Here is a 10753-nt window from a genome sequence, read left to right as displayed (position 1 = left end):
CTGCCTCAGCCTCCCAAGTAGCTGGGACTACAGGTGCCCACCACAACGCCTGGCCATTTTTTGGTTTCAGCCATCATTGTTGTTTGGCGGGCCTGGGCTGGGGATTCGAACCCGCCACCTTAGGTATATGTGGCTGGCGCCCTAGCCGCTTGAGCCCCAGGCACCGAGCCCTTTTGTTTTCTCTTAACCTATTTTTTATTTGTTTTCTTCAGGGAGGGGCCTACTCCCTACTGACTTCTTTAGCAGTAGCCCCAAAGGTTAAGAAAGTAATGACAGGGTGTGGCCACTGGCCCTAGGGAGACAGGAGGGATCAGGATAACATTCCCCCTCGGATGAACTGTCTGGTCCATTCATTTACTCAAAAGTTCCAGAACACATAGCAGTCCCAGGCACTGGTCATGGCACCTGCAGGACACTTCAGTTGGCAAAAGGTTCTCCCCTAGGCACTTGTGCCCCAGAAGAAAATGGGATCTGGGTGGTGCTGAGAGCCACTCCACTGAGGTCCTGGGCACCTCCTCGGCCACCCTCCCCAGCCCAGTGGATCAACTCTAAGCCTCACCCAGAAACGCAATTGAATCTTTAGAGGACAGCAACAGTGTGAATATCTTATATCAAGCACTTCTGACGCTTAGTATGTGGAGCTTTCCTCACAACCACCACACCGATTCTTCAACTCTCCAGACACCAACATGGTGTCCTACAGTTAAATTCAATTCTGACACTACTAGAGTTAAGAGTTAGCTCCCTAAGGTTAAGGGCTCAGTTCCACAGATGTCCTCACTTCAGACACCAATCACAAGTCCAGGTCTCCTGTACTTCTGACCAATCACCTATAAGTAAGGGGGCTCTCACACCCTCTCCTCTGGTCTGATAATATGCCAGAATGGCTCACGGGACTCAGGAAGACACTTTACTTACATTTAGTGGTGTATCATAAAGGATACAACTCAGGAAGCGGCAAATGAGAGATACATACAGCAAGATCCGAGGCAGAAGGGACAGTGTGGAGCTCCTTAAGCGCTGGGGGCTTCTAGGACCTTGACCTGTTCACTAACCTAGAAGCTCTCAGAATCCTTTTGTTCAGGGGGTTTTATGGAGGCGCCACTGCCTAGGCATGACTGGTTAAATGACTGGTCACTGGTGATTAGCGCAATCTCCCCTACCCCTACCCGAGTGGAAGCTGAAAGTTCCAACCTCTAATCAAGTGGTTGGTTCCCAGGCAACCAGCCCCCATCCTGAATCCATTTAGGGGCCCGTCAAGAGTCACCTTATTAGCATCAATGTAGGTATGCTAGAAAGAGACTTGCCCCAATCACTTAGATATTTCAGAGCTCTGAGCAGGGAACCAGAGACAAAGACCAAAGATATATTTCTTCTTATATCACAAAATTGCAGGGTAATATCTGGAGAATGTTTGGCAATAAATTGCCTAGGAGTGAAAGCAGTCTGAAACTCATTTCCATTTCTTGGAGTTCATCTCACTGCAATCATAATGATTAAAGTCAAGTCTGGTTCAGAGAGGAGAGGTATCCCTAATTACGCAGCCTTTGAAACACTCACCGGTTTTTGGAGTCGTCCAGCAACATACAAGTTATTCCAGTTGAGGAGATCTTCAATCAGGATACTGGTGCTAATAACCCCATATTTGATAAGCTATAAAAGAAATGGACACAGGAAAGAGTAAAACACTATGTTGTTGCTTACGTAAGTATAAAATAAAATAGATCAAGTCCTTGATTTCCAAAGGTGCTCAAGATGCCTACCTTGTGTAAACACACATCTCAACCAAAATCTTTCAGCGGTTTTGTGCCCAAGACTGATCTGGCCTCTCAGGTATGTGAGGTGACCACTATGTTGACCTTGGTCTGTGTCATGTTAAAGGTGGACTAGCTCTTAGGTGCTATCTAGTAGTGGTCTTTCACGAATTGGATATACAAAACTGGTCCTTCCCCACAGACAGCTTGAGAAGAAATAATGTAGCTCATGCTTCTCATTCGAGAAATAAAATACTTGAGGCCTAGAAGAATAAATGACCCATCCAAGGTGGCACCCACAGTAACAAGAGTCAAAGTAGGTCCCAGAATTTCAGTCTGGTTTTCCAATGTTCTTTTTATTACAAAGTATGATAAATTTTCTTTAATTGAAAGTTTTCACTGATGTCCTTTTACAAAGCGAATTTCTCTTTTCCTATTGACTATTTCAAACACTTTTATAATTACAAAGCAACACACACAAATAAAACTTCTTTATCAGTGCTAAATGGATGAAATTATGGTCAAGTTCAAACATAATTTGTACAGACCCTAAATGTGGATTTCCCAAATCACCAAGTCCAATTTGTGTCAACAAGTACCTACAGACTGACTTTGCTGAACCTCAGTATCTAACAAACAGCATTCTCAGGCTGCAAATAAAGTTACTAAAAATTTTCAATTAAAAAGTATAGTTCTTTAGCATATAATTATGCCCATACATCTGGTTACTGAAGCTTGTAATACTGTTGGAAAACTAATTAGAGATAGGTTGGACATAATATTATTTATGGAGAAAGAACAAAGTTATGTGTTTTGCATGACTGAAGTGGAAGGCTGTGCAAAATAACCACCTTCCTCCCTCCACTCTGAGGGCAGACCTGCAGAAAGCCCATCTAGCTGCAAAGAAGTAACAGTTGGGGCTCGGTGCCTGTGGCTCAAGTGGCTAAGGCGCCAGCCATATACATCTAAGGTGGCAGGTTCAAATCTGCCTGGGCTCATCAAACAACAATGATGGCTGCAACCAAAAAAAACAGCTAGGTGTTGTGGCAGCGCCTGTGGTCCCAGCTACTTGGGAGGCTGAGGCAGGAGACTTGCTTGAGCCCAGGAGTTGGAGGCTACTGTGAGCTGTGATGCCACATCACTCTACCCAGGGAGACAGCTTGAGGCTCTGTCTCCAGAAAAAAAAATAACAGCTGGGAGGTAATGGAAATACTAATGGCCTGGAAATCATTTCCTCTCTGAACCCTGGTTTCCTCATCTGCAAAATGTATGTGAAGCTGCACTGGACCTCGACCGGAAAAGTAAATCTCCAGCCCACAGGATATGCAGATATCACCATCAATCACAGTATTTATTCTTTAGCCAAGTTTAAAGAGGTATTCAAATCCTTCTCCAGGGGCAGCGCCTGTGGCTCAAAGGAGTAAGGCACTAGCCCCAGATGCTGGAGGTGGCGGGTTCAAGCCCAGCCACAGCCAAAAACTGCCAAAAAAAAAAAAAAATCCTTCTGAAGTCAGTACTCCAACTCCTACCCTTTAAAGTCTGATCCTTTCACTAGTAGCATGAGTATCACCTGTGAGCTTGTAAAAAATACAGAATCAAGGGCGGTGCCTGTGGCTCAGTGAGTAGGGTGCCGGCCCCATATACCTAGGGTGGTGGGTTCAAACCTGTCCCTGGCCAAACAGCAACAAAAAAATAGCCAGGCATTGTGGCAGGTGCCTGTAGTCCCAGCTACTTGGGAGGCTGAGGCAAGAGAATCGCTTAAGCCCAGGAGTTGGTGGTTGCTGTGAGCTGTGACGTCACAGCACTCTACCAAGGGCAATAAAGTGAGACTCTGTCTCTAAAACAAAACACAACAAAAAAACTACAGAATCAGGGGTGGCGTCTGTGGCTCAAAGGAGTAGGGCGCTGGCCCCATGTACCAGAGGTGGTAGGTTCAAACCCAGCCCTGATCAAAAACTGCAAAAACAAAACAAAACAAAATAGAATCAAGCTGACCGACGAAGAGAAAAGAGGAAAAATAAAAGAAGACAGAATCTCAGTTTCCATCCCAGACAAACTGAATCAGAAACTGCATTTCAGCAAGATCCTCTGCTGATTCCCATGCTAGTTAAAGTCTAATAGCTCTAGGCTTGGCGCCTATAGCTCAGTGGCTAGGGTGCTGGCCACAAACACCGAGGCAGGTGGGTCAGAACCCAGACCAGGCCTGCTAAACAACAATGACAACTGTAACAAAAAAAATAGCCAGGCATTGTGGCCGGCACCTGTAGTCCCAGCTACTTGGGAGGCTGAGGTAAGAGAATTTCTTAAGCCCAAGAGTTTAAGGTTGCTGTGAGTTGTGATGCCACAGCACTCTACTGAGGACAACATAGTGAGACCTCGTCTCTAAAAAAAAAAAAAGAGAAAAGTCCAACAGCTCTATGCAATCAACAGCAGAGTTGCCATAGCAGGTAAAATCCATAAATCCATACATCACCCCAGCCCAGCTAATCTCTAGGATGCATTTGATTTAGACCTCTCATCGGTCCTCCTAGGCTGGGGTCCTGCCTAGCCCTTGGTAACCCTCTTAAGAGATTGAAGTGCTTTCTCTGAACAACAGTTGAGCTGGGTTTTTGCTGTCGGACATCCATCTGTGGGGATCCATGCACCTTACCTGTTCTCCAACACCCACTGTCAAATTCCACCTGCAGGCACCAAGAGGTTCCCGTCTATCACTTGGCCCACAAGCTCCCAGACACTGTGACACTTTCTTTACCTCCTTCTCCCTGTGGGTATCTGTTCCTCCTTCTAGATAAGATTAATCTCCACCCCAACCTTAAACTGGTCGGCCTACTCCTTCCACTGACCAAACCAATGGTTCTCAAAGTGTGGCTCCCAGAGTAGCAGCTTCAACTTCTTTTTTGAGACAAAGTCTGAAGCTATTGCCCTGGGTAGAGTCCTGTGGTGTCACAGTTCACAGCAACCTCTAACTCTTGGACTTAAGCGATTCTCTTGCCTCAGTCTCCCAAGTAGCTGGGACTACAGGTGCCTGCCACAACACCCAGCTATTTTTTCGTTGCAGTTGTCATTGTTGTTTAGCAGGCCTGGGCTGGGTTGAACCACCAGCCCAGCCCTATGGGGTGCCAATCCCAGCGTCAACATTTGAAAGCTTCTTAGAAATGCAAATTCCCAAGCCCCAGCCCAGACCCAGTGAATCAGAACCCTGGGGATGGGGCTTGCGAAGCAATCTGTGTGTGCAACAGGCATGAATTCCAGAAGATTTTGATCCATATTAAAACTTGAGAACCAACTGACCAAAGGCAAAAAATAAAATCAGTCACACCCAATCGCCTTCTCACACTGAAATCACAGTCAAGGGGAAATGAAGACTCTTGCTCTGTCTCTGGGTTCAAGACAGCCAGCAGACATGTGAAAATTTCCTGACTGTGAGGATATACATATTTAGTACATGGTATGGTATTCTAATAACGAAGGTTAATAACCACCCAAGTTAAGACAAAGGCCTGAAGTCACTTACCCTACCATCACACATGACCAGTGAATTGTAGTAAACACCAGCACCATAGTTATTCTGGATGGATGTGATAATCCCGGGCCCCAAAAATTTTAGTAAAGAGTAGTGGCTCCTATTTTTCTTAAGGTTCTTTGAATGCCATCCAACAGGGTCATCAACTGTGAACACAAAGTCCATCATGGCATTCTGTAAGGTGAAGAAAAGGGAATGGTTTCAGTATTAATTCCTAGATAGGCAACTATATAGAGTAAAATGCTCTAAAATACTTAGCTACTGATAGTCAGAAGACCTAATGTTGTCCTCAGAAACTTATGTGTGTCCCTGAAACCAAAGTGAGCTTTGTTTTCATCAATAATAGTAAATACTTATTTAACGGGTATCAGCACTCTTCCAAACACTTCATACATTATATACAGTAACTTGTTTTATCTTTAAAATAACCCTGCAAGGTAGCTACTGATATTATTCCAATTTTATAGGGACGATAACCAAGTCACAGGGTTAAGCTTTTTGCACAAGGACCCAGAACTAACGAGTGGCAGACCTAAGTCTAGCTTCAAATTCTACATGCTGAACCACTACACTATACTGCCTTTTAAAGAAATGTGGCTAATTCTACTCCATTTCCCTTCCAGATCATATTAACACCATATGGATAAACTCTATAAAGTATTATGTAAAGAGAAATAAGTTATCTTAACTCTCACCCATTCACCAACCACTCACTGAATACCTACCATGAGCCCTGATAGGTCTTAGGGTAAAAAGCTCAGAGTCCACTGGGAAGAACAGACAAGTTATTACTAAATTAACTTGACAGAGGAATGTAAAATGTACTAACTTCACTCAGGATGGAGGCTGGTCAGGAGAACAGCAAAGAGAAATGTGAGCCTTGAAGAAAGAGACAGTTTAACAGGCCTGGTGGCGGGAGAGGGGGCTACACAGAGAAGGTAACTAGGTCACCTTACAGGAAACTGCTCCTGCGGATATGAAAGCCCAGCATGTTCTGGGAGCTGCAGTTTGATAGGACTAGAACAGAATATATTTATATGGCAGGAGATGAGCATTGACTGTAGGCAGGAGAGACTAAGGGTGAGGAAAATCAGATACAAAGCTGCTGCAAGATTTCAGGTGAGAAATGAAAACATTTAGCTAAGGCACTGAGGGTAGGAACTGCTCTGAGAGAGATTTAGATGTGAGAAATCTATAGGGTGTTAACTTGAACACAGGGAATGAGAGTGAGGGAAAGAGAAGGACTTTCGCTGGGAGGGAATTCAGATCTGTTCAAAGGAAAAACAAAGAAGTAACTCTCAGGAGGCCAAAGCTTGCTCTGTGTTTCCCACGGTGTGACTCACAAACTACTGTTGATACTTAAGATTTAGGGGGGAAGGAGACAGATAAACATGTTTTTTAAAAAGCTTGTGATTATGTTAATGTACATTAGAAAAATGACTAGCTTATAACCTATAATTTCTCACATGCTGCCAAGTTAAAGAAAAAAATTAATAGTCCAGGTGGGAAACAGGAAGTTGAAGCAACAGTATAGATCAGCCTCACTGGGAAGTGAACAGGCAAATTTTTAACCAGAAGACAGATTACAGTCAAGTGTCCAGAGGAGAAGGCCCTATTGCAATCTGCACCCCGAATTCTGCATCTCACAAAGAAAACTGTATCCTTCCGGCTGTAGTGCTCAGCCAATTCTTGTGACAATGCCTAGTCCCAGGCCAGGTGTGGTAGCTCACACCTGAAAATCCTAGCACTCTGGGAGGCTGAGGTGGGAGGATCCCTTGAGATCAGGAGTTGGAGAACTTGTCTCTACTAAAAACAGAAAAATCAGCCGGATGTTGTGGCAGCCTGTAATCCCAGCTATTTGGGAGGCTGAGGCAGGAGGATCACTTGAAACCAGGAGTTTGAGGTTGCTGTTGAATTAGGCTGACACCACGGAATTCTAGTTTGGGCAACAGAGTGAGAGTTTGTCTCAAAAAAAGAAAGAAAAGAAAAGGAAAAAAGCCTAGTCCCAAACAGACCCTGGCTAAATGAGCTAAGCATGGGTAAATAAACTGGTCATCCATTTATTGCACCTGCCCTGGCCCTACACTGGTCTGTAGCTTCCTGAAGTCAGATGATCACTCTGTATTTTCTCCTACAGCTGTAGACATGACACTCAAACTTGGCTGCGCATTGGAACCACCTGGGGCAGTTCTAAAATTCCTGAAGCCCAGGCTTCATTTCTTTTTAAAGGTCCCCAGAAAATTCCAATGTTTAGTCAAGACAAAACAGTGAACTAGAACTTGACAACTATTTCTTTTCCTTTCTGCCACCTTGCATCTGCACCAGCTTTTCCCTTTGCCTGAGTGCATCTCCTGTTCTATACTGAACTCTCATTTACCCTTCAAAATTCAGCTCACGCTCTCGTTATGCTAGGAACATCTCGGTATGCCAGAAACTTTAGCGCGCTGCTTGTACTCTGCTAGTTTGACATGTGGAGTGCAAGAGGGGACACGCTACTCTAGGGGTCTGAAGGGATAGAAAGCCAAAGGGAACTCGTGAGAACTGGCAACTTCTCAGCGTGGGGCTGACCAGGGCGCAGCACGGGGAGGGGCCGATCTGCAGGGCCAGGCTCACCTTCTGGTCTGAATTTGGCCCCGCCTGGCGATACACCCCGGAGCCGTAGGCGAAAGCCAGGCTCAACTCCTCAGGGAAGTGAGACAGGATCTTGCGGAAGGTCACCCCCGAGCTCTGCAGCGCCTGCAGCGCCATGGGGCCAAGGCTGAGACCCTTGGCGCAGCAGGGAAAAAAGACAACTTGGCGGGGAAGAAATACTGGGACAGGTAGCCTACGGTGGGGAAATGGAAGCAGGGGACCGCCCAAGGGGAGAAGGCTGAGTGAAGGGTAGGACTCCGAGGACTGCAGCAGCGGACGAGTGTGAAGCCAGGCCACAAAACCTAACCGGGCGATGCTCTGCTGAACTGCGGAGGTACCAGCCGGTCGTCCGCCCCTAGCCACGCCTCCTGCACGCACACGCTGCTCAAAGACGCAAGAGAAGGCGCTCGCCTGCGTGTGGGGACAGCGAGGGCTTCGCAGAGACCCCTGGTGGCCGGAGGAGTGTGCTGCAAGCTGAAAGACGAACTGCGACTTGGGCCAAAGGGCCCAGCAGAGCGTCAGCCAACTACATTGCTCTTCAACCTTAAAAAGCCTTTTTTTGTCATTCTCTCCCCAGCCCACATTTTCAGAAATGATTACAAAATCGTGTGTGTGTGTGTTGCAGGAGATTTTAAAAATGAGGCAAACCCCACATAATATAGAATTAACCATTCTGAAATGTGCAGTGGCATTTAGTATATTCACAGCCTTATGCAACCATCGTCTCTATCTGGTACCAAAATTGCAGATTTGGGAGATTTAGAAAAACACATTTCTACCATCCAGAGCTTACCACAGTTAAGATTTGGCTGTGATCTCTTCCTATCAAAGCCCTTTCAAACACAATGATGGATGTCAGAGGGCTCCCTAAATGATCAAAGGATACACAGAGGGTCTCTAGTATTTGCATTTAACCTTTTTGCAGTAGTGATTGGTCTCGCAAAGGGCTGTGAACTAATACAAGATCCCGAGCTCCTGGTGGGGCACAGTAGCTCAAGCCTGTAATCTTAGCACTTCGGGAAGCCAAGGCAGGTGGACCACTTGAGCTCAGGAGTTCAAGACCAGCCTGAGCAAGAGAAGACTTCATCTCTACTAAAAATAGAAAAACTAGCTGGGCTGGGGGTGGGCACCTGTAGTCCCAGCTATTGGGGAGATTGAGACAAAAGGATCACCCCAGCCCTTGGGATTGTGGTTGCTGTGAGCTATGATAATGTCATGGCACTCTACCCAGGGTGACAGAGTAAGACTCTGTCTCAAAAAAGGGGGGGGGGGCAGCACCTGTGGCTCATAAGTAGGGCACCAGCCCCATATACCAAGGGTGGAGGGTTCGAACCCGGCCCTGCCAAACTGCAACAACAACAACAAAAAAATAGCCAGGTGTTGTGGCGGGTGCCTATAGTCCCAGCTACTCAGGAGACTGAGCCCAGGAGTTGGAGGTTGCTGTGAGCTGTGATGTCATGGAACTCTACCAAGGGTGATAAAGTGAGACTCTGTGTCTAAAAAACAAACAAACAAACAAACAAAAACTTCTCTGACATAGTAGGCTTCTGAGACTTTATGAGTAATGTCAACAGAAAAGAAGGCATACTCTGTAAAATAATTCAAAGAAGTTTATTATGAGCCTAATTTGAGGACTATGACCCTAAGCCAAGAAATCTTAAGCAAGTGGACTCGCTGTGACGGGGTAACAGTTTGGTGTTATACATTTCAGGAAAACAGGAATTATGGGTTAAGTCATAAATCAATACATTTAAGGCATACATTGGTTTGGCTGGAAAAGGTGGGACATCTCAAAGAGGGAGCCACAGATTGTAAGTAGGTTTAAAGATTCTTCAGTTGATAATTGCCTGAAAGAGGCTCTAACAGACTAGGAGTCAGTGAAAAGGAATGCTTGCATTAGATGAGGGTCTGTTAATCAGAGACAAACTACAGGACATAAACCCTGTATGTGGTTTGCCGTGTATATTGAGGACCTGTAGGTATATTTTGCAAAGCCTTAGGACTGTTAATAAGCCACAAAGTACCTCTCTAAGAAGGGAGGGGGAGATGATGAGGCATGTCTGATCTCTTCTCTTGGCTAGCAACTCAGTTTGGGGGGATTCCCTTGGCCAAGAGGGGTCCAATCAGCTGGCCTCTGGGGGGAGCCTTAAGATTTGTAGTTTACAGTAATATCTAGCACATAGGTAATGTTGGCACATTTTCACATGCATTTTTCATGGATTCCCCTCTGATGTCCCTAGGGAGGAGGTCGTCACCTCCATTTTACAGATGAAACAGCTAAGGTTTAGAGCGGTAAAGCCATGTGCTAGGATCACATCAGCCTGTAGCAAAACTAGAGCTAGAACCCAGGTCTGGTTCTACCGCAGGCATTGTTTCTACATTTCCACTCTGTCCTTGAAGGGTTGTGAGCAGGGCCTATGTGGATCAAATGTCAGCCTGAATTGGAATGGGGAGACCAATTAGGGAGTCAGCAGGGACCAATCAGGGAATCAGCAAACAGAATTAATTCTGCAAAGCCGCTTTTGTGGGGAAAATACGCACCTGTAGAGAGTCAGCGCCAGGTCTTCCTTGTCCAGACTGAGGAAAGAAAAAGGTTTGAAGGAAACATTTACCGTCCATTCTTTCTGAGGGCTGCTTCCTCTGAAGTTCAAGAGACCACTCTTGCTAGCCAGGCCTCCTCTTCTCTCCCTTTTCCATCCTGTTTTTTTTTGAGACAGAGCCTCAAGCTGTCCCCCTGGGTAGAGTGCTGTGGCATCTCAGCTCACAGCAACCTCCAACTCCTGGGCTCAAGCGAGTCTCCTGCCTCCGCCTCCCAAGTAGCTGGGACCACAGGTGCCCCCACAAC

At 45.9% G+C, this 10753-nt stretch overlaps 1 protein-coding gene across 2 annotated transcripts in view; it reads right to left on the bottom strand.

Moving 5' to 3' along the window:
- The window catches only part of TAMM41 (TAM41 mitochondrial translocator assembly and maintenance homolog), a 53486-nt gene extending 45271 nt beyond the window's left edge, over nucleotides 1-8215 (bottom strand). Inside the window, exons 1-3 of one of the 2 annotated variants that reach the window (XM_012809224.2) lie at nucleotides 7891-8215; nucleotides 5269-5451; nucleotides 1561-1653 (exon numbers count right to left, since the gene is read on the bottom strand). In XM_012809224.2, coding sequence (XP_012664678.1) covers nucleotides 1561-1653; nucleotides 5269-5451; nucleotides 7891-8025 — 411 coding nt within the window. In that variant the 5' untranslated portion in view covers nucleotides 8026-8215. Of the gene's footprint in view, nucleotides 1-1560; nucleotides 1654-5268; nucleotides 5452-7890 lie in introns of those variants that run through there. The other variant, XM_023516983.1, reaches the window with a different exon arrangement.
- Nucleotides 8216-10753: the final 2538 nt, after the last annotated feature.

The sequence above is a fragment of the Otolemur garnettii genome, unplaced genomic scaffold, assembly GCF_000181295.1.
Source record: "Otolemur garnettii isolate 467f Iridium unplaced genomic scaffold, OtoGar3 scaffold00101, whole genome shotgun sequence".
NCBI classification, from domain to species: Eukaryota; Metazoa; Chordata; class Mammalia; order Primates; family Galagidae; genus Otolemur; species Otolemur garnettii.
The sequence above is the reverse complement of the archived record's forward strand: the minus strand, read 5'-3'. Positions and strand labels throughout refer to the sequence as shown.